Source organism: Bos javanicus, chromosome 2 (assembly GCF_032452875.1).
Source record: "Bos javanicus breed banteng chromosome 2, ARS-OSU_banteng_1.0, whole genome shotgun sequence".
In the NCBI taxonomy this organism is placed as follows: Eukaryota; Metazoa; Chordata; class Mammalia; order Artiodactyla; family Bovidae; genus Bos; species Bos javanicus.
This window is the reverse complement of record NC_083869.1, coordinates 129,932,475-129,959,879: the sequence shown is the minus strand read 5'-3', so window position 1 is coordinate 129,959,879 and position 27,405 is coordinate 129,932,475. Positions and strand designations below refer to the sequence as shown.

At 54.9% G+C, this 27,405-nt stretch overlaps 1 protein-coding gene across 2 annotated transcripts in view; it reads left to right on the top strand.

Annotated features, from left to right (window-relative positions):
- Positions 1 to 27,405, top strand: part of EPHB2 (EPH receptor B2) — a 219,184-nt gene that overhangs the window by 76,399 nt on the left and 115,380 nt on the right. For both annotated transcript variants that reach the window (XM_061393779.1, XM_061393771.1), the window contains exons 2-3: positions 3,354 to 3,418; positions 6,795 to 7,479. In XM_061393779.1, coding sequence (XP_061249763.1) covers positions 3,354 to 3,418; positions 6,795 to 7,479 — 750 coding nt within the window. The remainder of the gene's footprint in view (positions 1 to 3,353; positions 3,419 to 6,794; positions 7,480 to 27,405) is intronic.

Below are 27,405 nucleotides of genomic sequence, written 5' to 3'. Positions count from 1 at the left end.
CACAGCTTGTAAATGGAAGAGTTGTGTGACCCCGGGCAAGTCCCTAAGCCTCTGTAAACCTCAGTTTTCTCATCTGTGAAATGGGACAGTATCAGTTATCTCTTGGCATCACTGTGAGGATGTTGGTGAGGTTTTCTGGCTCCTAATAGACAGGGTCTCTGGTATCAGTGAACATGAGTTCTCTCCCTCTGTAGATTTTTGAGAACAGAGGGGCAAGGTCTGGGGTGTTATGGGGAGGAGGGAAGTGCTGGTGATGGAAATAGGGCATGGCTTGCTGAACCCACCCAGGTTCCCAGGAAAACTGAGCTTGAACTTCAGTACTTGGTTAAGAGGAACAAAGAGGAAACCAGGGCATTCCAGGAAAGCGGAATCAGACAGACCAGGAGGGGCTCCCTGGAGGCCTCAGCCCTCGAACGAGAGGCTGATGTCCATCAGATGTTGGCAGGCGTGGTCTGGGGTGTGGGGGGAGCTGCTTGGACTCGCCTTCACTTGCAGGGGCCACCTGATGAGCCCAAAGGAAACGATGTGTGTGCGCCAGCACGGGGTCAGCCAAAACGCACCATGCTGGATCTGAAAAAAGAATAGCCGCCACTTACTGATGATCTGCTTGGGCTGGGCTGCAAGCTAAGAACCCTCCCATCTCACTTAGCTCTCCTATTCTCCTCCACAAGGTATTATGGCCTTTCTGTAGGTGAGGAGACTGAAGCTTAGAAAGGTTGCAAGTCCAAGGTGGCAGAGAAGGTATTAGAATTGAAGTCTGACCTCCCAGTCCCAGTCCATCTGCTCTGCTTACCTGCCTTTTTGCAGAGGGTGGAGGATGATGTGGACATGGAAAGGCAAAGGCCAAGGGGAAAGCACCCTGGGGGTTCCCTCCTGCCATGGCTCCCGGTGGGTAACAGCCTTCCAGGCAGAGCCCAGGACCGGCTTGGTGAGAAAGGAGCGTAGGGGCCGCCTTCTGCGTCCTCCCCAGCGGACCTGCAAGCTGGCCCCTCCTCTTAGCCTCTTCCAGTCTATGACCAAACAGCCCGTTGACTTCCTTCTGAGATCCTCCCTTGCTGGTTCCAGTTGTGGTGGGAGGCAGAGGAGAGGAACAGTGGAGCCCCAAACCTGAACTCCCTGGGAGCCCAGAGTTTGAGGACCAGCTTTTAGCGTGTGACTTTTGGCCAGTCCTTTGCACCTCTCTGGGCCCGAGTTTCCACCCAGGCGTGGAGGACGTCCGTTCGCAGTCCCTCCTCTGGGCTGTGGAATCCTCTAGCGCTTGGCCTCTGGGTCAGCCCAAGAATCCAGCCAAGGGGTGGGGCCACCTGCTTGGCGGGTTTGCCTCCCCCACCAACCCCTCTCTGGTCCCAAGCGCAGTCTCCTCTCTCCCTTGTTGTGCGCAGCTCCCAGCAGCTGTTCCTCGGGCCCAGGCAGAGAGCCCGGCTTGGCGCGTCTCTGGCTGAGGCCGATGAGAGAAAACAGGTTAAAAGTTCAGCCCTTGTTCTCTCCAGGAAGAAAAATCTGTAGCATTCGGAGTGTGAAAAGGAACCCTTTTTTAAGCTCCAAAGCAGCACAATAGAACTTCCCTCCAATTTGCCATCAAAAGGACGCCCTTGGCACTGGACTCCAGCGTCCCTGGCACCCTCCCCCCCCACCCGCCAGCCCCCAGTGCAGAGGGACACAGTGACCGCAAACTCGAGCCACAGGCGGTCATGGGGACACTGCCGCATCCTCTCTTGTCAGCCCGCGGGTCTGACTGGGGTCACCTCTGGCTCAACACTTCCTTCTTTCCCACCCTCCCATCCGAACCGCCCCTGCCTGGTTCAAGACCTTGTTCCTCCCATTTCAACCTTGACAGCGACCTGGACACTTCCCTCTGCCCCAACTCTCCTTGCCCTAGTTCATTCAACCCAGGTCATCAAACGAAGTGTCTAGAAGTTTACAGGGTAGGAGGCAGGAGACCCTCACCTCCCACTCTGCCACCAACTCCTGGGTGATCTTTCGGAAGCCTCTTCCCCTCTCTGTGCCTCAGTTGCCCTATTTCCAAAATGAGGCTGTTAGATTAGACCAGAGATAGGATCTCAGATGGTGGCTGGTGGTTTCCTGGAGCACTGTGGCGAGAAGCCCTGTGTACTCACAGAGTGTGGACATTGATTAGTGATGTCTGTCCTGGGCGCAGGATGGGCGCTTAGCAGCAAGCATTGCCTCGCACTCATATTTGCTCACCTAGGGGGTGTGGAAGGTCCAGCTGTGATCCCCTAGGTCTCTCCGCCTACCCTCTGACAACTCTTTGTATTCACACCCCATCTCTGCCACCAGACTGTGAACTGCTCCCTTAGAAGGGCTTTGCTAGTCACCCTCAGGGCACCCGGTACAGTGCTTGGGTACATAATGTACATCAGGATATATTTGTGGATTGAATGCCCAAGCAATTTAAATCTACTCAATGCATCACAGTTCAGTTCAAAAAGCATTTTGAATCCCCTGTGGCAGGAAAGGGGGGAGAGGGGAGGGGTCCTGAGCCCGATCAGGGGGTGAATGGAGATCTTTCTGGCCCTGTGGGTCTTCTTTGTCATTGACTGGATGGTTCCGCCCCTCCAGCTAGAATAACGGGAAGCAAGTAGGGCCCAGCTGGGTCAGAAGCTGATCTGAGTTTTCTGAACCCCAGAGGGCAGGTGATGGGCTGGCCCCACTGGACACGGTGTTCACCCCCGCCACCCCTCCATCCCCAGGGCCCTGTCCTTGGGACAGAGTTGGCTGAGCCCCGGGGGAGGGGGCCCAGGGATGAGGACACGATGGAGAACTCCCAGTTCCTGGAGAAAGGGGAACGGTATCCCTGATGGGAGGCATGGGGCAGATGGCAAAATTGGGATAACTGAGACAGCTTGGCTGGGGCCCAAGGGAGGCCTCTGTAAGGCCAGCATTCCAGTTGGTGAGAATTTGATGCACGCAGAAAAGCAAACAGGACCCTCATTTTGAAGGAAAAATTTGAAATTTCTTGAGGACTCTCTGAAGCCCATCCAGGAGACCCCAGGTTAAGACCCTTCCCCAGTAAAGGAAGGCAATACCTAGATTGGAGGGATGTGACTGGCTGAGAGGGTGGGGCATGACCATGTGTAGAAGGGCTGGAGTTGGGTTTAAGGGGTGGAGTCTAGAGGAATAGACTCAGATGATTGGCTGGAGTGTGGCAGTGGGCGGGATCATGGAGTGAGAGGTAGGACCTAAAGGGAGGGTAGTCTACAGGGTTAGACCTAGTGATTGTTTGGAGCAAGGAAGTAGGTGGCTCCTCTGTACAGACGGCCCTTAAGAGGGACGTTCTTGGTGATTGACCGTGCTTTGTAGGCAGCTCATGAGTGACTCTGCTCTCTCCACAGAGACGCTGATGGATTCAACCACAGCGACGGCGGAGCTGGGCTGGATTGTGCATCCTCCATCGGGGGTAAGTCAGTGGTCCTCAAACCCTTCCTGGTCTCCAGGATACCTCCGGTTCTGCTGCGGGGCCTGGATGCTCTACCCCACCCCATTCGAGCCCCTTCCCCTCCTTCAGGTCCCAGGACCTGGGCTCTCATTGCCCCACCCTACTGGTCCCCTACCATTGATCGAGTACCAGTTACCGTGACAACAGGCTGGATGCTTTTAGCTCTTGTGCTATAGAATTCTTAAGAGTGAGGCTGAGAAGGGTTCCTCACAACCCCTGTTTTACAGATAGGGAAAGTGAATTGTCAGTTCCTGAGCGTGCTCTGGGTGTCATACTGTATCAAAGCACCTTTACACACATCATCTCCAGTCCTGTGGGAAGGAACCACCTCCATTTTACAGATGAGGAAACTGAAGCTCAGAGAGCTATAGCCACCTGCCCGGGACCCTACAGCTAGTAAGTGATGAGGGCTCAGGTTTGTAACCAAGGCTGTGACCTAGTCCTCTGGGTTCCCACCACACTAGATTCTACCCTCCTGAGCTCCTACCATCACACTTCCTTGGGTCCTGTGGTCTGAGCCCACGTAGGCTATGAGCTTCCCAGGAACACAATCAGGCACAGGGACTTCCCTGGTGGTCCAATGGTTAAGACTCTGCTTCCACTGCAAGGGCACAGGTTCGATCCCTGGTCCAGGAGCTAAAATTCCACATGGCATGTGGCACATACGCCACCACCCACCCCCTCCCCCCACCCCACCCCCACCCCGGCCAAAAAAAAAAAAAGAATCCGGCGCAGTTTGAGATTCCTCTTTCTTCTCACAACAACCAGCCCAGCAGTTACCTATAGGCTGTGGAGTCAGACCCCTGAAGAAAGAAAGTCTCTCAGTCATGTCCGACTCTTTGCAACCCCATGGACTGTAGCCTACCAGGCTCCTCTGTCCATGGGATTTTCCAGGCAAGAGTACTGGAGTGGGTTGCCATTTCCTTCCTCCAGGGGATCTTCCCAACCCAGGGATCGAACCTAGGTCTCCCACCTTGCTTCAACCACCTGAGCCACTGGGGAAGCCATTCCAATTCTGCCACTTACCAGCTGTGTGACTGGGGGGCCAGTTCCTTAACCTGCCTGAGCTTTTAGCTTCCTCGTGTATCAAATGGTGGTGATCATGTCTTCCTCATAGAATTGTTGTGAGGTTTTTCTGCAAAGTATCCAGCATGGCGCCTGACGCAGAGTGGGCTCCCAGTGGCAAGTGGCTATGGGAGCTGTCGCCGGCATCATCCTCATCGCCTTCCTTTCTGATATCAGCCCCTCCTCACCCCCCTGGTCTCTGGTGAGGGCTCGGGGCTCCCCCAGCCCCCGCTCCCCCATCCCAGCTCCTCCATGGGGACTCAGCTGCTACCCCAAGGAACTGCATCCTCCGCTACCCCCCTCAGGCCTGTGCTCTCAATAGGCAGGGCCCCAGGGTCAGGCCTCTTTCTGTGGCTCTTTCTTGTCACCAATTTTCCATCTGCGAAGGCGGCTGGGCCCACAGCCCCACCCTGCCAGTAATGAGGCCAGGCTGGGCTGCAGGGCCCCCGGACGCAATTATTTGGGGTGTTTAGGCTGCAGGGCCTCCGCATGTTAATTAGAGAGAGGGGAGAAAGGCAGAGTGCTCTAATTAAGTGCTCTAATTAAGTTCTGAAGAAGAGCAGTGATTGTAACAAGGGGCTGACTTTGTCACATGGTGCCACCAAAAAAAAAAAATTAAATGCAATGTAGGGAGCTTCAGAGCCGCCACTGAAGGAGTGGCTGGGCCCGCTCGGCCTTGCTCACACATGCTCGCCCTTCACAGCAGCCACAGCCACCGCCCCGCCCCGCCCCGCGCAGGCTGGGCCCAGAGAATCTGAGGGAGGCAGAAAGACAAAGAGCACCCACGCAAGGGTGACACCTCTCCGACTGCTTACTCTCCCCCCGACAGTCACTTCTGGCGGTTGGGGAAATAGAGGCCCAGAGCGGGGCAGTGACTTGCCTAAGGTCACACACCAAGTTAGCAGAGCTGGAACAAAGCCCACTGCTGGGTCCTTGAGTTTCGAGGCAGTGTGGACAAGCATGCGCATGGGTCTGAGTTTGGGTCTGTATGACCTGGGGTCCAGTGCCGGTGTGTGACTGCACTTCTCTGGTCTCTACTTGCTCATCTGTAAAATGGGGATAACTGTGCTTCCCACATGTGATAATCATGACAAAGAAATGAGATGCTATTACAGCACCCACCCTGGGCTCGGCACGGTTCACCCTGCTTGTTGGGGCCCTTTTGTGGGCCTGCCCCAGGTGAAGCCAGCCCAGCACCAAAGAGGGGCACAGGAGAAGGAGGGATCAGGGAACTGATCCCAGCAAGCTCTCAGACCCACTGGGGGAGACCAGACCAAGAGGGCTTGGGCGTGCCTGGCACTCATTTAAGCAGGCTGTCCCCAAAGGCCCAAGGGAGAGTTGGTGAACCTGGATACAGCGGCCGGAGGGAGACTCCGCTCCCGGAGGTTCCAGAAGGCTGGATAGAGAGGTGCTCGAGGGGGCGTGAAAGGGTGAACAAAGGCTCAGCCTGCGAGTGAGCATCTGTGCATGGAACACGGCCTTTGCCCTTCTGTTCTCAGCTTTCCTCGGCCCTACCAAGCCCCCTCCAGCAGTGGGAGTGGGGAGCTCACAGCTGGGTGGGTAAGTGCCCAGGCCGGGGCCTGGTGAGGTGCCAAAGCAATGACCCCAGGCAGGAAGACGGGGAGGTCTCCCTCCAGTCTCCGTATTAACTACTCTCGCAGGGAAAAGGCCTCATGTTTCTGTTATGGGGGTGAGGGCTTATCGTCCGTTGGGCTGAGGATCCCCAAAGGCAAGGGCTGTGTCTGCCTGGTCAGACAGGGCGCTCCAGGCAGACACAGCCCTGCCTCCTCCAGCAGACTGGTCGCTCCTCAAGCACATACCTCGTGCGCTGGTTTCCTTTCCGTTGGGAGCTTCCCAGGAACAGCAGGGGGGCCGTGACTTCTTTACCAGATTAGTTACCCCTGGGGGGTAAGGGTCACATCTCCCGCGCGGATTAGGGGAATACCACCAAGAGCAGCGCGTGTGCCGTTCCCGTCAGATTGGCGCGTCTCCTGCGTAGAGCGGGGAATTCCTCAGGGCCAGAGCCAAGTCTCCTGCTCAGTTTGGGGCTTCTCTGATGCTAGGCATCGTGTCTCCATCATCAAACTGGGAGATCCCTTAGGTAGAGTCTGTGCCTCCCCCTGTGAGATGAGGAGGCCCCTGATGGTAGGTGTCCTGCCTGCCGCCTTCAGGGCTGGAGGATCCCCTAAGGAAAAGTCTGTGCCCCCCACCCTAGGATGTTCCCTGGAGCTCAGCCCCTAGCTGCCCCACCTGACTGGCATTTCACCCACAGTGGGAAGAGGTGAGTGGCTACGATGAGAACATGAACACCATCCGCACGTACCAGGTATGCAATGTGTTTGAGTCGAGCCAGAACAACTGGCTACGGACCAAGTTCATCCGGCGCCGGGGCGCCCATCGCATCCACGTAGAGATGAAGTTCTCGGTGCGTGACTGCAGTAGCATCCCCAGCGTGCCCGGCTCCTGCAAGGAGACCTTCAACCTCTATTACTACGAGGCCGACTTCGACTCGGCCACCAAGACCTTCCCCACCTGGATGGAGAACCCGTGGGTGAAGGTGGACACCATTGCCGCCGACGAGAGCTTCTCCCAGGTGGACCTGGGCGGCCGGGTCATGAAGATCAACACCGAGGTGCGGAGTTTCGGGCCCGTGTCCCGCAGCGGCTTCTATCTGGCCTTCCAGGACTACGGCGGCTGCATGTCCCTCATTGCCGTGCGCGTCTTCTACCGGAAGTGCCCCCGCATCATCCAGAATGGCGCCGTCTTCCAGGAGACGTTGTCGGGGGCGGAGAGCACGTCGCTGGTGGCCGCACGGGGCAGCTGCATCGCCAACGCGGAGGAGGTGGACGTGCCCATCAAGCTCTACTGCAACGGGGACGGCGAGTGGCTGGTGCCCATTGGGCGCTGCATGTGCAAGGCGGGCTTCGAGGCCGTGGAGAATGGCACTGTCTGCCGAGGTAAGGGACGCGGTGGGACAGGTGCCCCTGCAAGCGCATGGGGCATTGGTATTGGCTGCAGCCTTGAGCCTGGCAGCTAGGAGGGCAGGCTGGTCAGGGCAGAGGCCTGGAGCTGAGCGGGAGGCCCTCTGCTGCCAGAGTTTCCGAATCTGTAGCCACGGCTCAGCTTCTTGTAGGGAGGCCTTGAATACCGCTTCATGAATGGTGGTGTGTGCAGACACTGCAGGGGGTGTGCCCGCTGATTTTCGTTGGTATGAGGATAAATGTTTCTCATTTTAACTACTATGTGAATATTAATGATAGCAAGTAGTGCTTTGTTTCTTCATTCACAAAAGTGACGTGGTTTCCTTTTTAAGAAAACGTGTACGCCGTAGTAAAAAACATCGATAAGATAATATGCATTCAACTTTTATTGTGTCAGTCAATATAGGCCAAGCCATGCCGCAGTGACAAAGCAGTAAAAGTTTATATTGTACTTAATGCTGCATGTCCATCACGAGTCAGCTTGGGAAAATGTGTAAGTCGTAGTAAATGATATTGATAAGAGCACGTTCATTGAGCTTTTGCGGTATCAGTCAGTATAGGCCAAGCCATGCTGAAGTAACAAAACAATAAATGTTTATTTCCCACTTAATGCTGCATGTCCATCGTGAGTCAGCTTGGGATTCCTCCCTCTGGGAGCCAAGCAGATGGAGGAGCCGCTCTTTGGAATGTTATGATCACCAGGCAGAGGGAAGGAGCAAGTAAGACAGATTATATATAGGCTCTAAAGCGCCCCCCACCCCCCAGAATGGCTCATATGTCATGCCTGTCCACATTTCAGTGGCCAAGTAATGTGATTACTTCCAATCCAGAGAAATGGGAAAGTACAGCCCCACTGTGAGCTATCTTTACTGTGTGCCGAGCACTTTACGTGTCGAACTCTTTTAATCCTCACAACCACCCATCTTTTAGGAAGAAGTCAGAGCTCAGAGAGTTCATACAGGGAGTAAGCAGAGGCAGCCTGGGGGCTTACCAGGTCGTGTGATTCCAAACCACCCTTTTAACTACTGTGCCCTTTAAGTTAATTTAAGGAAAAATGTTAAGTCAACAATAGTACAGGTGGTATTTGATGACAGCCAAGAGTCACAAAGCTGCTTTGCAAATGGAAGAAGTTGTAAAAGGTACTGCGTGGTGGTGAGAAGCCTATAAAGGTAGATAGAGCTGAGTACAAATCCCAGCCCTGCCAGTTACCAGCTGGATATCTTGAATCAAGTGTGAAACCCTCTCTCATAGAATAGTTGTGAGGATTCAAGACCTCAAAACATGTAAACCACTTATAATGACTTCTAGTAAAAACCTAATAAATGTTAACTAAATGGGATGCTACATATGAAGCCCAGCATGGCACAGATTCTCTGCACTGTGAGCTGTGGTGGTCGATGGTGACAGCATAGGAGACTTGAAGCCTACTTGCGCCAGTTCCTCTTGCCTTCCCAGTTGGAATTGAATCCTGGAGTGTTCCAAATGCTAGCCCAGGAGCCTTGAAAGTCAGTTAAAATTGAGCCTGGGGAAGCTACAGTGATCCTCACCCTTATTAAATTCTATCATATCCACCATCTCCGGGACACCTCCCTCCAGCCCTTGGAGGAAGCATGTTAAAGATCCCTGGGAGGAGAAGTGGGTCTGTGAGACACAGGAGCAGTGGCCTCTGGGGAAGCTGCTGCAGTGATCTTAGGCGATGGTGACGCCTGAACTGGCATCCCCAGTGCTGGGGAAGAGGAGGAGTATAGTCGAAGGGTGTTTTGGCAGTGAACTGATGAGATGTGGAGACAAGTTGGAAAGAGAGCAGGGAGAGGACTCAGAGGAACCAGAAATTCCAGTTTACAGAGCCTTGATGATCTGGGGAAGGAAATGGGGAAACGGGGAGAAAAGGCTGATTTCTCGGGGAAGACAACGCATCTGGTTTTCTGTACTTGAGTGTGAAAACGCACCACCTTGGGAGATGGTGGGGGTGACAGGCCGTGGGGAACAGATTCAGTCCTCACCGTCCACCAGTTACTCACTCCTCCAACCTTCCCCGCCCCTCCTCTGTGTCAGACCTTGTGCTGAGCACCAGGTAAGATGGAAGAATCCAACTGTGGCCTTGCCTTCTAGGAGCTCATGATCTAGCAGAGAGGACCAGCTGTAAATGATCAAGAGTGAGACTGTGTCAGATTTGTTTTAATAGGAATAGTCCAGGCCATGATGGGCATCCGAGGGCTTCTGAGAGGAGGTGGCATTGGAGCTGAGTCTTGGGAGAAGGAGGCATTGACCAGGTGGCCCCGACCTTCTGGAGGTTGGATTGGCATAAGCAAAGGCCCTGGCAACATAAATCAGTGTGGCTCATTAGAGGGGCTGGTCAGTTGTTTGGGGTGGCTATGGCTCAGGGCACAAGGAGGGAGGTAAGAAGAACCATGATTGGAGGGGTGCCTAGATGAGGAGGTATGTTAGTTATCGCTGCATAGCAAGTTACCCCCACATTTAGCTGCTTAAAGCAGAAAGCACGTGTTGTCTCTCAGTTTCTTAGGGTCAGGAATCAGGCATGGGTGGCTTGATGGATGGGTGCCTCTCTCTCAGGGTCTCTCCTGAGGTTGCATCTGGAGGTTTGACCAGGGAAAGATCTGCTTCCACGTTCCTGCACATGGTTGTTGGCAGGTCCCAGTCCCTCCCACACGGGCCTCTCGCACGTGCAACGGCTTCCCCAGAGTATGAAAGAGAGAGTACCCACGACAGAAGCCACAATCTTTTGATCCTCTTGCTTTCAGAAGGGATGTCTCATTACTTCTCCCAAGTTCTCTTCATTAAAAGTGAGTCACCCGATTCAGTCCTTGCTCCAGGGGAGGGAATTACATGGGGGTGTGAATGCCAGGAGGTAGGGTCACTGGGGCCAAGGCAGAGGTTGCCTGTCACAGGATCAGAGTCTGGGCTGCTTCTTGCAAGTGGTGGGGGCTCGAGGTAATATGAGGGCAGGGTGTGTCCAGGGCTGGCTTCCCCCTACCTCAACCCCCAGCCCAGGCCCAGCCTACCCCGCCGGCTGCTGGACGTGAGTGGAGGCCAGTCAGGGTGTGATTAATGAGCTCAGGGAGCCAGAAGGACACCAGCTGCTGCCATGGCCTGTGAGCAACCACCCAGATGTGGGGCTGCTTCAGCCCAGGCCCCAGAGGCGCTGGCCCCACCAGCCCGGGACGTGTCGGAATGGTAATTACAGCTCCCATCCAAGTGGTCGGCAGAGTGCTCGCCCATCTCCAGCTCAGGGATTCTCCACCTTTTCTCTGCCTCCCTCCAGAACCATTGACAAGTCTCTTAAAATGCAGATTCCTGGGTCTGGTGCAAACTTCATCCCAGGTCTGGTTCTGTGCCTCGGAGGTGACGCCAAGAATCGGCATTTTTTTTAAACAAGCAGCCCTGACGCTTCTTTAACAGGACTCTTAGCTCAGACACACGATGTGTTAACACATCCTTGGCCAGACCAAGCAGGACTCAAGGCCAGGCAATGACCACAGGCCCAGCCCCACCGCCACCCCAGGGAGCATCCACCCTAAAGTGTGGGAGGGGACCTTAGCAGAATCTCTGGGAGGGTGTGGTTTGGAAAGATCCAGTTAAGTTTGAAGCATAATATGATGGGGAAATAATCTCTTGCTTTCTCAAAGAAATGCAAGTTAGAGAAAACTTGGCAGAGAAGGAGTAGATGAGTCCTCTTGGGGCGCGGCAGCGATCCCGGGGATGGGCTGTGGTGAATAATGGTGGACTGGCTATTCTAATGCACTCAGTGGTTCCTGAAACTATGGGCTAAACTGATTCAATCAGACCAACTTGCTCTGGAGCCTACTGTGTGCCTAGCACAGTGGGGAGAGCAGGGGAGGGCCCCAGTTAACCCCTCAACCAGCATGTCCTGGGTACCTTCTGTGCAGCAGGTAGCCTTCTAACAGGTATTTACCGAGTACCTTCTATGAGCCAGGCATATGCCAGTCCTAGGGAGCATCAAAGTGAACAAGAGGGCACACTCACTGCCCTCCCAGAGTTGTTGGTCCAGGTGGGTGGGCAGAGGAAGATGGAGGAAATAAAGTAAATAAACAAGTAAATCGTTACAAACTGTGAGGAGTGAAAAGAAAGATATAAGGTGTAACAGTAGAGATTAAAAGGAGGATCTGCTTTAGCCAGGTGATTCAGAGAAGGCTTCTTGGACGAGGTGTCATTTGAGCTGACTAGGGCTGACCTGGGATAGTTGGAAGAGAGTGCCTGAGACTCAGGGTTTGGCCTCAAGTGGCTCCTGGGTGAGCAGAGGATTCAGACTCAGAGGAACAAGGCAGAGCATGGTCCTTCCAGAAATGAGATCTGTCCAGGCCAAGTACTTTGATGGAAGAAGGCCATCTTTTCTGATGGGACATCTGGGAGGGCTTCGAGGAGGAGGTGGCATTTGAAGTAGGCCTTCAGGAGTGAGTAGGATTTGGATGGGTGAAGGGAGGGAAGGAACTCGTGGTCAAGAAGCCTCATGAACAAAGGCCCATGGTGTGACAGAACAGGGCATGTTTGGTGAGTGTCCAGCGCCCTACTGGGAATGGGGCTGGGACATGGCTTTCTCTCCTTGATTCATCTATTCACAGTTCGCTGAGTGCCTAATCTGAGCCTGCACTGACCATATCGATGGCGGGTGGGAGACTCCGGGGACTGTCTGCAGAAGACCTCTGCCTTCTCCGGCTTCCCCGGTCCCCAGCCCCCTAGGTAGCACAGTCCCCACTGGGGCCTGCCACCAGCGGATCTGCTGGGGCCGGGGTTCGGGGGGCAGGAGGGTGGCCCAGGAATCTGCCCCCCTAAACCTCTGCAGCAGCTGCTCCACCCCAGCCCTGAGTCCATTCGCCTGACTCTTTCCAGATGTTGATGGGGTTGATTGGGAACGTGTCCCGGCCTCAGTTTCTCCAAGTTTTATCTTGGCCTCTCCTTCCCTAATAAAACTCCTACTTGCCCCTCCCTGCCCATGTGTGGGTGCCCCCCCTCCAGCCCAGAAACCACTGGGGACCCTGCCCTTCTCTCTCTCCCAATGGAAGACGTGCGTCTCAAAGGGGTCTGGAGAGAGTTCCACAGTGAGTGTGATCTCTGCGATGCTCTCAGGGTGTAATGGGATTTTTAATATTTAGCTTGGACAGGGAGAGGGGCTGCGAGCCAGCGGATTGAGGGGGCGGGGTGGGGATGGTTGCACGCACATGTTGATCAGCTGGCTCCAGCTTAGACTTCCCAGCTCCCAGCTGCCCTGGGCTTCCCCTCTCAGCCTCTCCTTCTCCTCCTCCTGCCCTGCTTGGCAGCCCCTGGCCCTGCTCTCTCTCCCACCCATGGCCTGTCCTTGACCTTGGTCTTGGAGACCTGGTTTCAAACCCCAGTCCTACCTCTTGCTAGCTGTGTGACCTTGGGCAAGCCATGGACCCTCTCCTGATCTTTGTTTTCTCATCTGCAAAACAGAATAAACAGATGGACTGCTGTGCAAAGTAAATGAGAAAATACCTAGAAAAGTGTCAGAAAAATAAGAACTTTTACAAACTTGCCTGAGAGCTTTTTTTTTTTTTCCTCCCAATGAGCTTTTTTTTTATTTTGAGGAAAAAATAACTTTTCCTTATCACAAAAGCAATACAGGTTATTTGCAGAATCTTTAGCTGATAAGCCAAAAGGAGAAAATTAAAATAACACAGAGAGTAACCACTGTTAACAGACTGATGTGGATCCTTCGAGGTGTATTTATGTGTATTTACACATATTGATTTTTTTTAAAAGAAAAAATAGATTCCTTTTGGGAATACATGAGGTTTTTTGACTTACTAGTATTTTGTGGGCGTTTTTCAATGTCATGTTGGATCATGTGGGAAGGCTCTTAGAATTCCATAGGCTATCTGTATGATAATTTTTTTTACCAGTCCTCTGGTGATCCACATGTAGATTGCTTAGTTTTTCACTATCGTAAATGCTGAGATGAATTTCATGGTCCCTCTGCCTTTCTGCACTGCTCCAGGTATTTGTGTAGGATATGTCTCCTGGTGTAGAATTGTGGGGTCAAAGGGTATGTACTTTTTTTTAGCGCTTTTGGCACACATTGCCAGATTGCCCTCCAGAAACACTGGGCTGAGTTACCCTCCTGGCAGCAGCCTTCAGGAGTGTCTGTTTCCCCACATACTCACCAGCATGGGATATTCTGCCTGTGGCTTTATTTTCTGTTTTAATTCTAGAATCCTGTGCTTCCCCAGCCAAGGTAGGGAGGGACCGGGGTCAGAGATCCTCTCTGGGCCCTCAGAGCTGGCGCCTGGGCCACCCTCAGGGTGGCCTCCTTCCCACCCTGCTGTCAGCTCCAGCCCTTCCCACAGAAGCTGGACCAGTGGCCCAGCTGTGTCTGGTGAGTCTGTGGGGGTGGGGTGCGGTCAGTCTCAGGGTGAAGAGGAGGAGGCGTCCAGCTGGCGAGGCCTGTGCTGGGAAAGGGGTGTGAGTGTTGGAATGCTGGGTGGGAGGAAAAGCCCAGACCCCCTCCTACCCCGACAGAAAGTTCTGCAGCATCTCTTCAAGGGCAGGGTGGAGACACCCAGCTTGGGGAGGGGGAAAGGTCATAGATAACCCCTCCCGACCCCAGACTCAGGCCAGGCCTGAGACCACACACACCAGCCTTTGGGGAAGGGGATTGGATGGGAATCCTGGCCAATACACTCAGGCTATTCAAGTCTTTGCTTTTAAAAATTGGAAGTGCCTCCCTCTCCCCACATCCTCTTTCCTCTATGCTCTCAAAGCGTCTATTTTTATTCACGACTTTCCATCCATCTCTCCATTGATCTGCCTGTTTCTCCACCTACCCAGCCAGCCATCATCCATTCACTGAACTCCATTTTCTGATTTTTTATTTTTTTGCTTCTTGGAGAGTCTTTGTATAGAGGACCAAGAAGCTAACACACTAGTAAAATCACACTCCCCAGGTACCTGCTGTGTGCCAGTCTCTGGATCAGGTATAAGGACTGCAGGCACGAAGAAGGCCCTTCTTGCCCTCCTAACGTTTCCAGTCTGGTATAGGGGATATGGCTCCATTTGTAACTATAGCCTTGGGGTACTCCAGAGGAAGTCAGGAGACAACTGGGCGGGGTGGGGGTGGGGTGCGGGGCGGGAGGTGAGCTTCCTGGAGGAGGAGCCATTTTCCCAGGGCTTTGGAGAATGGGAGGAGTTGGGGGCAGAAATTAGTCCAGAAAAAAAGATAGTCAGAAATGATATTGATGTTTTTATTTTTAACCCTGGTCTCCCACTGACCCTCAGCCTTCTGGGGGACAGGGGGCACGGGAGAAGTCTTCTTGGCCAAGGGAGAAGGCAGAGGGGCCGTCAGCACTTTAGTTTCGCTCTGTCCGAGGGCTAAACGAGGCAGAGGCTGAAAGGAGTCCGGAGGACTGGAGAGGGCCAGAGCTGAGGGTGAAAGGTGCCTCTGGGGGGCCCAGCTCTGTGCTATATGCCGGGCTCTGTTGTCTCACTGAATCTTCGGTTGGTATGATGAGCTCCATTTGCAAATGAGACTGAGGTCCAGAGAGGCTCAGCAAAGCTTCCAAGGCCACACGGCCAGCAGCAAGTAGCAGAGGCAGACTGGGAGCCCAGCGTCCTCCAATTTGCTGGGACAACTGATTACCCGGGAGTGGGCGGATATCTGGACGTACCCTGCCCTGCCCACCTTCCTGATTATCCATGGGCCTCTGAGATGGCAGAAGTCAAAAGAGTTTGACAGATAACCAGCTTGGGGGTGGGGGTGGGGGGTCACACATGAGATTGTAAGACCTCATAGGAAAGAGAGGGCAGCTGAAGGGCTTCTAAGGGGAAGAGGGAAGCTCGTGGCTGGGCCGTGGAGGGCGACTTGCTTTTGCATCAAGAGGTGTTAGCAGGATGGAGCACACTCCCAGGGCAGAGGCTCAGGGATGGGGAAGCCCCCCATGGGCCTCCTCTCTTCATGCTGAGCCACAAAAGGGGCGCAGCTGCCCCAGTTAACCGCTGGCCAGGGAGAAGGGGCCCCCACTGCCAGCCCCCACACAGCATTAACCAAGTGCTTGGGTCGTGCTGCCTTCCTGCCTCTTACCTTCTGGAATCTCTCCATCAGATTAGGAAACTGAGACCGAGGGCCAGCATCCCACCCCCTCATAGGTGGCCAAGGCAGGTGTGCACTCTTGTGCTTCCTACTTCTGATATCCTCGGCTTCTTGGAGGTGTCAGAAAGGCTTGGTAGGGACTCCCCTGGTGGTCCAGTGGCTAAGACGCCGCACTCCCAATGCAGGGGTCCCCGGGGTTCCATCTCTGGTCCGGGAACTAGACCCCACACGCCGCAACTAAACATCCTCAATGCCGCAACAAACAGCGAAGCTCCCGAGTGTTGCAGCTAAGACCCAGCACATCCAAGGACCTCCTGTGGACCAGGCAGCTCCCCACGGAGGGTCTCACTGACTCCCAGTCACCAGTTTAGCATCCTCATCCCTGTTTTACAGAAGAGGAAACTGAGGCTCAAAGAGGTAAAGCAGCTTGTCCACGGTGACACAGGGAGGGATCGGATTTGAACCCAGGTCATCTGACCCTGGAGCCCCAGCACTGCCCTCTCTCAGCCCCAGACTGACGCAGGACCCTGAAGGCATCAAGGTTGACGGCTTTGGCCACAGGCCGCCCCAGAACACTCCGGCAGGACCATAAACAGCTGGGGGAAGTTCCCCTCCCTCCAGCGGCTGCCTTTTCATCTGGCTGGGCTTCGGGATCTGGCGAGAGGAGCCCGTTTATTGAGGAAGTTTATGCATTTAACAGTTTAAGCCTTTCTAAGCCTGTGGTACAACAGGATTTCAGAGCCGTTAACAATTCTGTGTGGTTAAGAGATTTTCATGGCTGTGCAGCAGCTGGCTCGGGCCCCACAGGCCCCGTTCTGGCCTCCACCCCTCACCCTGCTGGGGCACCTCCTCCCTGGGGCTCTTTGTCCTCAGCCCCCACCCTGCCGCTTCTCCCTGCTCCCCTCATTCCTACTGCCTAGGGATGAACTTTGACCTCAGAGGGGAACTGAGGTCCAGAGAGGGGACGGGAGCTGCCCAAGGCCACACAGCAGGTGAGAGGCTTGAACTGAGTCCCTTCCCACACCCTGGACTGCCTTCCTTGGGTAAGGGAATGTGGCGGGAGGATGGTCTATTGTTAATTCCCTACTGGCAAGACTTACAAACCACCCCCCTCAAAACCAGCATCTGATCTCTACCAGGGCTTTGGGAACAGGGTTGGGGTGGGGAGACTTGCCCGGATTCACTCACCTTGTCAGCTATCGAGTTGAAATCAGAACTCAGGCCGAATGAGAATTCTTCACACAGTACAAAACGAGGTTTGTTGTTTTGGTTTGTTTCCATTGCTTGTCGGGGGTGGGGAGGGAATGCCATTTGTAATTATAATGTATTACATATGTACTGTATTTATTTACTTACACTCTGCCTCATTCCAGAAAAAGATTAGAGGCTGCTTTTGTGTAGCATTTGGTCTCACCCTATGAGATACTTTGATCTGAATGATGCCCACATGAGAGAAGCAAGGCGAAGATTATTAGCGCCATTTTAGAGGCAAGAAAATCTGAAACCAAGAGAGGACCGGACTTTCCCAGGGTCACAGTGCCCTTGGTGGCAGAGACGGGACTTGAGCCCAGTGCTCCGGCCTCCTGGCCCAGGCTCTCATGGGAGCCCCTTGTTGTCCCGTGATGTCCTGTTAGATGGCCCTCAGCCTTTACCTCCACCTCTGCAGGAACAAGACCCCAGGGACCCCTGGAACCACAGGAGATCTTAGTCTCCACCCCACAAGAGAGGTACCCTGGCAGAGTTCCTCACGGCCCCTAGGACGCGTGGTTCATGTAAAGAGGAAGGTGTGGTGGGCCCCTGACGACCACACAGATAAAGGGGCCCCAGGGTCACCCTGAGGGGTGGACAGGCCTTCAGACTCCCACCCTCTCTGCTCCCTCGGGCTCTTTGCTCCTTCACCAGGCCTTCCCAGTCTTTCTCCGTGGAACCCCATCCATGCAGGTTGGATGATACTGTTGTTTCCATCTCGAGGATTTATTTCCTGATCACGCTGACCCAGGAGAGAGTCACAAACTCACAAGGGCTCCCATGTCACTGGCACCCAGACGCAGTACATGAACTTTGCCTGTTGCCCGCTTGGCACCTCCTAAACAAAGGGGCCAAGCAACTGCTCACCAGCTTCACGCTTATAAAAACGGAGGCCCCAAGACGTTAGAAAAAATGGCTTATCCAGAGACCCGGCAATCAAACTCAGGGTCCAGTCCCACGCTCCCTATGCCTCCCACTGGGCCCCGATTGTAAATATCAGAGACAAGAGCCCAGGGAGGCAGGGAACGTGCATTGGTTGAGCGCCCACTGTGTGCTAGGCCTTCTGCCTTAGGCTTGGTGTAGAATTCTGGATCCCTGCAGTCCCCAGAAGTTGGGTACGGTTGTTATTTTCATTTTATAGAGGATGAAGCGGAGACTCAAAGAGGTTAAATAAATCAGCTCAGGATCACGCAGCTAATGAATGGTGGAGCCAGCACTGAAATCCAAAACCTGCTGTCTTCCCACTGGAATATTTGTGCATTTCATTGTGAGTGAAATATTTTTGCAATCTTTATCTCATTTGATTCTTGACAGCCCTAGGGTGTAAGAGGGATCTTATCCCCGTTGTTGAGCTGAGGACATTAAGGCTCAGTGAGGTGAGGTGCACTGCCTGAGGCTCACCGCTAGGAAGGGTCAGGGCTGGGACTAGAGCTGGGTCACTGGGTCAGTTTGACTCTGATGCCCAGGCTGTGTGACCCTCCCAGCCTCTTGCTGATGACTTGCATGAGAGCTCTCATGAACACGTTCATATCAGACCCCTGCCCTGTCGTTCCACTGAAACTGCTCATAATCAAGGCCATGTTGTTCTTATTGTTCACTTGCTCAGTCATGTCTGACTCTTTGTGACCCCGTGGACTGCAGCACGCCAGGCTTCCCTGTCCCTCACTATCTCCTGAAGCTTGTTCAAACTCATGTCTATTGAGTTGGTGATGCCATCCAACCATCTCATCCTTTGTCGTCCCCTTCTCTTCCCACCTTCAATCTTTCCCAGCATCAAGGTCTTGTCCAGTGAGTCGGCTCTTTGCATCAGGTGGCCAAGGTATCGGAGCTTCAGCTTCAGCATCAGTCCTTCCAGTGAATATTCAGGACTGATTTCCTTCAGAATGGACTGGTTGGATCTCCTTGCAGTCCAAGGGACTCTCAAGAGTCTTCTCCAGCGCTACAGTTCAAAAGCATCAATTCTTCGGCGTAGAGCCTTCTTTATGGTCCAACTCCCACGTGAGTGACACCCGTGTCACCAATCCAATGGTCAGTTCCCAGGTCTCAGCTTCCCCAGGGGCATGTGATAGAGAGAACACTGACTCCTGGTGTCCTTCCTGCTTTGCCAGGTGCTTTGTGGCCAGTCCCTGCTCACCTCCCACCTCTCTACCCCAGAGGACCCAGTGCTGAGTCCTTGGTCTCCTCCTCTTCTCTCTCCCTCTCTCCAGTTGATTTCATCCAGGCCCTCTCTGGCCAATCTCTAGCCCGGACCCCTTCTCTAATGTCCAGACTCACATACCCAGCTACCAACTGGACATCTCCACCCATTCTCCTCCCTGCCCCCTAGTCTGTTCCCTGCCCTGCAGCTAGAGGTCCCTCTAAAACATGTCATGCCCTGCCTCTGCTCAGAACCCCCGAAGTCCCTCATCTGACATAAAGCAAAAGCCAGAAGGGCCCATAGAGCCCTCTGTGATCTGTCCCTCGCCACTCCAGACAGATTCTCACTTCTTGCCTCCTTCACTCCAGACCCGCTCACTTCCATGGCGGTTTCATCTGCCTGGCATGTTCTTTCCTTGGGTGTCTACATTGACTGCCTTCTCATCTTCTTCAGGTCTCTCCCCAAACTTCACCTTGTCACCAAGGTCCCCCATGGCCCTAGTTTTCAAAACGGTGCCCATGTGTTCACATGCACAGATGTGCACTTACACACGTGTGCACACAGCCTGTCCCTCTTCCCTCTTTATTTCTCTACATCACCCTTACTGCCACCTGACATGCTGTAGGCTCACTTCTTTATCTCTTAACTACTTGTCTCCCCAGCTGGAATGCAAACTCCAGGAGGGCAGATGTTTCTGTTTTATCCACTGCTGTCTCCAGCTTCTAGAGTGATGTTTAACTCATAGAAAGTATAAGTACATTAGTTGCTCAGGTGTGTCCAACTCTTTGCAACCCCATGGACTATAGCCCACCAGGCTTCTCTGTCCGTGGAATTGTCCAGGCAAGAATACTGGTGTGGGTGGCCGTTCCCTTCTCCAGGGGATCTTCCCGACCAAGGGATCAAACCTAGGTCTCCCGCGTTGCAGGCAGATTCTTTGCCATCTAAGCCACCAGGGAAAACCTAGCTCATAGAAGCTACTCCATAAATGTTAGTTGCAGAGCCCCACTCACCCTAGTCTCACGCCCTGTACCCTCCCAACCCTGATGTGAGCGATGATGCTAACAAAGGCCCTTGGAGAGGCTGGGGTTCTTTCTCCAGGGCAACCAGAGTGGCCAGGATGCCCAGCAGGTCTATCTGGGGTTGGGACAGGTGTTTCTAGACTTGGATTAAGGGTCCTTTTTCTTGAGATGCAGTATTTCCTGAAAAAATCTTAAATCCTTCTTGGAGCTGGGGGCCTCAGAAAGCATCTGTCAGTATTCCTTGTGTCTTCACCATTAACAACCATAATTCCAGTTCTTGCTCCCTTGCCTGCACTGGCCTATGTGTTTAGACTCCGCACACGGTGGTCCTTGACCAGGGCCTGCTGGGGGACCCATCTCTTAGCAGGAGCCTGCGGGAACCCACCAGGGGCCTGGGTCTGTACAGACACAGAGCCAGAGGAGGCACCCAGCCCGCTGAGTCTCCAGCCTCAGGTGTCAGACCCCAGCCCCAGTGCCTGTCTCTCTTGAGGAAGTCTTTTCTGAGCCTCAGTTTCCTCATTGTTAAATGGGGCCTGCGGTCCCAGCCTCCCTTGCTTTAGAAGAGGCCCAGAGGAGTTATGGGAGCTCAGAAGATAGGCAAAGGATGGAGAGGGGAGGGGCGCTCCTGCTCCATCTGGGGAGGGGTGTTTCTTGGGTTGGGCACCAGGCAGTGCCCTGGCTGAGTGCCTGGAGGACAGAGCGTGTGTACATCATTCAGGGGGCTGGCGGTTGCTGGTAATCCCCTCTCAATTACAAGCAAGCCTGAGTACACAGCAGGCGCTTAATACATGGTTGTGGCACAGATGGTTTTAGCCAGATTGAGCAGCACAGGAGCAGCTCACAGATTCAGGGTGCCTGGGTCCGAATATGGGCTCTGTGCCCCCCACCCACTCACCCTAGGACGCTGGCAGAGTACCTCCCCCACCCCTCCCACCTCTGGGGTTCAGTGTGGCCACCTATAGAACGACTCTTATGTACCAACAGCCTCTAATTCTGTTCTTCCTGGTCCTCACAGTGCCGCCTGAGAGGCCAGCAGGGCAGCTGTGACCATTTGTGACCTGAGAATAGTGACCCCCTGTTACCTGCCACACCCTGGTGCCCTCAAGCAGGAAGGTTAAGGGGAAGAGCCAGCTGCTTTGATTCTCATACCAGTTCTGACATTTATGAGCTGTATGACTCCGGGCATGTGATCACTTCCCAAAAACCTCAACCTTCTCATCTAAATAATGGATGTAATAATGAATGGAATGTTACAGGTGAGTTGTGAGGGTGCAATGCTATTATCAGAGTAAAGCACCGGGCACACACCCAGCACGTGGCATGTGGTCAGTGCTGATCATAGCCTGGAACTAACTTATCTCAGTGCTCAAGGTTGTCATCATCCCCTTTCGCAGATGAGGAAACTGAGATTTAGAGAGAGTGAGTGAGTTACTTGCTCCAGGCCACACAGCAAGTAAGGCCCCTTAACCCCTGTCCAGGTGAGCAAAATCAGAGGCCTGGGTGGGACTTGAGGGCCAGTCGGAGCTATTTCCCGCCTCTGTCCCCTATGTCCCTGGCAAATTCTGGGCCCAGAGCCTCATGTTACCTTGGCTTCTTCCAGGGAACCAGACTCAGGCTTCATCCCTTAAAGGTGTCACCATCTGATTCACAGCATTTTAAAGACCCGAGAATGGTCGCTGACCTTTTTAAGCTGCCTGGACAGACCAGGCAGCCTCAGGGGCCCCACATCCATATCCCTGGCAACTGTAGCCCTGGGCTGCCTTCCCCCTACACCCTGCCGTCAGAGCTGTCTGTCTGTGGGAGCTCCCCGGAGTCCTGGGAGAGGTGTACACGCACGCGTGTGCTGGGTCAGTGCAGGGCATCCCTGACATGGCTGCATGTATGTGTGCACTGGCCCTGGTAGATGTGGCAGAGTGTGCACGGGGCCTGATGGGAGTCTGTTTGTGTCTGTGTGTGTAGAAGCGTGCCCACTGACCCAACATCCCTCCACATGTGCGATTGGAACATCTCTGGACACAAGAGCATGTGCGTACATTTCAGGGGCGGGGCCCGTACGTGCCCTTGCCCACACACTCACCCTGGAGCCCACCGTTGGTCACTACTGCCCTTGTGCCTGTGTGTTCCTGTATCTGCCTGACTTGTCCCAGTACATGTGTGTACAAGGAGGAGCATACTCATGCACATGCTGGCTCATTTGGACCAGTGCACACAGAGGAACGTAGGTGCCACAAAATGAGCGTGTGCACCCATCATGGTGTGAGGGGATCCCTGTGCATGGGTGTGTGTGTCCTGAGTCAAGTAGATGTGTGTATATTTGTGAATATCCAACCACAAGGAAATCAAGCCTGAGTGTATATGTTCGTTCATATATTGTATCAAACCACATGTACACATGCTTGGAAATCGGTATTTGTGTGCATGTGTGTCTCTGTGCGTGCAAGGGACCCCACTAGTGAAGTGTGTGTGTCAGGGAGGGATACACACACACACACACACACACACACACACACACACACACACACACTTTCTGGGGGCCAGAATGTCAGGGTCATTGATTTTCCGTCTCTTAGAAATTCCCTTTGAGGTCCTCTTCATGTCTCTTTCATGAACCAAACTCAGCAGTTCCAACGCCCTTAAAGCAAATCGGCCCGTTTTGCAGCAAGCCTCTGTCCCCGGCCTGCCAGCCTCCCCCGCTGGTTGTGTGCACAGCACATACACCCAGAATCTGCTTATGATTTACGGGAAAGCAGGAGGGCCCCTGGCAGGGCTTCGGTGACAGTGCTGGGCTGGGGTCAGCTCCTCACCAGGCTCTGCTGTTTTCTAGTCGGTGGTCTTGGGCATTCCCTCACTTCCTGGAGCCTCCAGTTTCTCAGCTGCCAAGGAGGCCTGAACGGTGGTACAGACTTGATGGCAAGGCCCCTGCCCAGGCTGGCTCGGCGTTTCTCTCACATTTGTGGGCTGTGTTTTGTTCACACAACACTTCTGCCTTCTTCTCGGGGAGAGAGGCTGCATGTACATGAGGGCCGGTGGTGGACAGGCCGGCGGAGGAGCTGTCGTGCCTCCTGGAGGAAGGGGCAACTGTGTGCCGCCCCCCCGCCATGCATCCCCACTGTGCTCTAAGCTGGCATCCCCTCATCCCGGCCTGCCCGCTGCCCTCTGTTACCCCCATTCCACAGAGGAGGAAACTGTGGCCAGAGAGCTGCAGGGGCCTGCCCAAACCTCACAGGAGGCAAGCCAGTATTGGGACCCAGATCCAGCTGACTCCAGGGCCTTCTTGAGCCTGCTAAGAACGCTTCCTAGAGCAGGCGGGAGAGAGAGATCAGGCCTCAAAGGACCTCCGTTCCCCAGAGCGTGGGCTGGAGGGTGTCCAAGCCCGAGGCGCCCCAGGAACAGAGGAGGGAAGCCCCAGGCTGGAGGAAGGCAGGCCCTTCAGCCTCGGCCTCCTGCCCGCCGGCTCTCCGGGTCCCGGTCCCCTCCAGCTGGGCACCCCCTCTCTGGGGTCCCCTCCCATCCCTAGCGCTGCGGTCTTTGTGGCCCGGGAAGAATGCCTCTCTTTATCTCCCGGGTGCCCCTTCCCTTTGATTCTCCTCTCCCCAGCGTTTCTGCTGACCTCTGCGTGTTGGGAATCCAATTAGAGGAGCGGACAGGGAGAGTGACAGCCACGCTGAATCCCGCCTCGGCCCCTCCGAGCACGCCCGGCCGGAGCTTGCGGGCGATGCGGGGCCTGCTTGTCATGCCGGGCCCAGCGCGGGGCTTTGTGGGGATTAGCGGCCCGGGCCGGGGTGGGGCCTCTCCGCAGATGGGATCAGAAGTGCTGCTGGTGAATGTCACATTGAGGGGAGAGTAGGGGATCCCCCCTCTGCTCTGTGGGGAACCCAGCATGGGGAAGAAGCGGGGGGAATGGGCAGGAGGTAGGGTGGCCTTGGCGTGGAGTGGGTCACCACCTTGGCCGATAGACAGGATGCTTGGGGAAATGACGGCCCAGCCTATTTGGGTTATGTGGTTCCAGAGCTAGATCGAAGCAGAGCTGGCAGCCAGCCTCAGGTCTGCCTGCTGTAGGGGAGACACTTGAATTTCCACCTAGGAGGGGCATCGGGGGTTTAGGTGCTTGCAAGGGTGGGATATTATCTTGAAGCTTTATTCGTAAAACACTTTACTTATGACTGGGAGAGGCAACCCCCCAAATTGGAAAGGGGCGGCCACTTCATGATGGTGTCTGAAGACTTGCCCACCGCAACTACTCCTTGGCATGGCCACCAGCCTAAGGCCAAGACCCTGCCCTTCTCCACCCACCGCCAAGAAGTTATCCTTCTGGTTTACTGCCAAAGAAGATGAGGGTCTCAAGGACCGAAGGCCAGTCTGAGGCAGAGCTAGGATTCGTCTCCCCTCACCCCCTGCTTCTATCCCAGTATCACCTTGACCCCGTCCCCCACCTCCTAAATCAGGAGAGTCCCCCATGCCCCCTCCCCAAGGGGGTATTTGGTGTCTGAAGAAGTGGATTTCTAGCCCTCAGGGAAAACCATCAGCCTCACCCCCAGCCCCAGGAGCAGCAGGCAGAACACGGGCCAACAAATGCCCCAGCCCCTCCAGAAACGGCTGGAGCCCACAGTGCACTGGGCCCGTCCTGGGCCCAAGCACCCAGGGAGATTTGGATCTGAGGTGGCTTCTGCCTTCAGGAGCTCACAGTGGTAGGTGTATAAAGGACCGTGAGGACCCACAGGAGAAATGTGGGTGGAGATGGGACCACACTTCAGGCTGGGAGTCCCAGAGGACTTCCTGGAGGAAGTGGCACCTGAGCTGAGACCTGGAGGACAAGCTGAAATAGCTTGAGGAGGCCCCCCACCCGAATATTCCAGGCATGAGAGGCAGGGCAGGTGTGGGGCTTCCCGGGGAGGGGCACCTGCCCACGCTCATCCCTGTCCTCATTCCGCAGCTGCCTGGGCTGGGCAGGGCTGATGCATCTCCTGTCCCAGCGCCCCAGCCAGGCTGCACAGCTGTGACCGCCTCCTGGGCCTGGAAGGGTTGGCAGTTTGGATGCTCAGCATCTTCAGGAAGAATTGTCGCAGAAGTGGGACAGCAAAGGGCCGGAGAGCACGCATTAGAGAACCAGGCCCCTTCCACACACCGCCTCTGTGGACCCCACATCAGCCCGAGAAGCAAGAAGTGCCACCCCATTTTACCAGTGAGAAAATGGTTCAGGGAGGCAAAGGGGCTGCCCAGACTCAGCATGTTAATATATGGCCCCAGCATCTACACTCAGGACCCACACAGGCCTTTCCCCCGACTCTGGGCTATCACAGCCAGTGCAGGTACGAGTTTATCGTCTTTATGTTTTAGGTTCTCCTGTCCCAGCTCAATGCCTGGCACACAGAAGGTGCTCAGCGGGTGAGTGGTAGACGGATGGATGGATGGATGGAGAAAAACAATCATCAATCGATTCCTTACCTTAAAAAAAAATAACAGTGGCATTTGTCCCCATCCTGCCAGCAAAGACCGTATTAATGATGGATTAATCTTTCAGCTCAGTTCTCATGAATACAAAACGGGAAGGTGTGTGTGTGGACCCAAGAGAGCCAGAAAAGACATCCTGGGCTGCTTCCCACACCTGTCTGGACCTAAAGACACACGCTCAGTCACCCAGACCCACTCACACGTTCTCACCCACTCACACACTCTTGTACAGCCGACGCCCCCGCCAAGGGACCTCCACACCTCCCCACCCCTCCATCTCCCCAGTTTCAGGCGGAGGCCTCCATGGCCCTGCCCACAGGCACACAGCCTCTTCCAGCCCCTCCCCTCCCTCTGAACCTGACTGCTCCTCCTCGCCTGCCTTCCTCGCCTCCTTCTCTCCTTCCTTTTGTCTTCCCCTCCCATCCTCCTCCTGTGTTTGCTTTCTTCTTCTGTCTCTTGGTTTCTCTACCTTAATCGGGTTTCCCCGTCTTGGCTTCATCCTCCATTGTCTTGGCTTCATCCTCTACCTGTCTGTCTGTCCGTCCACTGGGCACTTTCTCTTTGTCTCGCCCTTCCTCACCTATTCCCCTCAGATCTCCTCAGACCTGAAGGAGACCCCTTGCCGCCCCCCACTGCCCCCCCTACCCCGGACCCCGTCTTAGACTCATCTGGGGCCCAGGGGGAGCTGTGAACTGGAGAGTGAAGACTTTCTCCTCAACCCAGACACAGGGGTCAAGCTGGGGTCCAAAAGCAGCCCCCTTCCCTTCCGCCTCAGAAAGGGGCATGGTACACATACCCAGGGCGGCCGCCAGTCTCCTCACCTGCTAACCCAGGGAGTCAGCGGGCCTGGCCATTGATTTGCTGCACACGTATCTCCTGAGCCCCACCCCGGCGAGGTGAGGGGAGACGGCTGCAGACTCACACAGCCCAGTTCAGATTTTCTCCATGCCTCCGAGCCTCAGTTTTCTCATCTGTAGAAAGGGGACAGGAGACTTGCCCCGGAAGAGCTGTGTGAAGCTCGGATGTCCTGCCTGACACACAGCAGGAGCTCATAGGTGGCCTTGGAAGAGACAGGCTCTGCCCTCAGAGGACTCACGGCCCGGTGGAAGGCAGGTGGCAGGAGAAGTCACCCCCGTCAGGCTCTGGGGAGCTGGTAGAACCATAATCAGAGGCTATTTGTCCCGGAGGTCAGTTTGAGGGGCCGGGGTCAGGAATCACAGGAAAGAGACAGGTCTCATCCTGAGTGATGCTGGGCCACGTGCCTCAGTGGGAGCCATTGCTAGAATTCAGCCTACGATCTGGCCAGCCTGGAGTTTGTCTGTCAGTCTAGGGATTCTCAAGCACGCCTGGTTGGCCCCTCACCTTCTTACCAAGGCTAGAACCCTGCAGACTTGGGGTGAGCCACCTACCTTCGCATCATCCACGCATCATCTCTCTCCAATGCTGGCCACAGGGGGCCTGGCTTGTTGATTTCCAAGAGACTTCGGTGGTGCCCCGGGTTGGCATGACCCCACTGTGCGTCCTTGAATCCCACTCATCCTCTCTTTGAGCCTCGGTTTCCTCATCAGGGCCCTTGAGAAGCTTAGACAAGGGGCTGCAACCTCAGATTGGGCGTGGGGTCACCATCTCCCAACCTCCCACCCAGGGTGCTCCCCATGCTGAAAATTCCAGACCTGCCCCGCCCCTCGGGGGGCTCATCTCAGACCCTCCCTTTCAGGAACTGACCTCCCCTCCCACTGCCTGAGAAGTCTGGCCCCAGGATGCCTGCGCCCTCTGCCCCCTCGCCCCACCGCCCTGCGACCACCCAGCCCAGCCAGCTGGGCGGCAGGGGATCAGAGGCTGCGCACTGCAATCCCCCTCCCACCCAGCCTGGACCCTGGGTCAGCAAGCCTTCGAGCGTGGGAGGGGATGGAGACCGAGGTTCTGCTGGGTGGGGGTGGGGTGGGGGCGGGGGTGAGCATAAG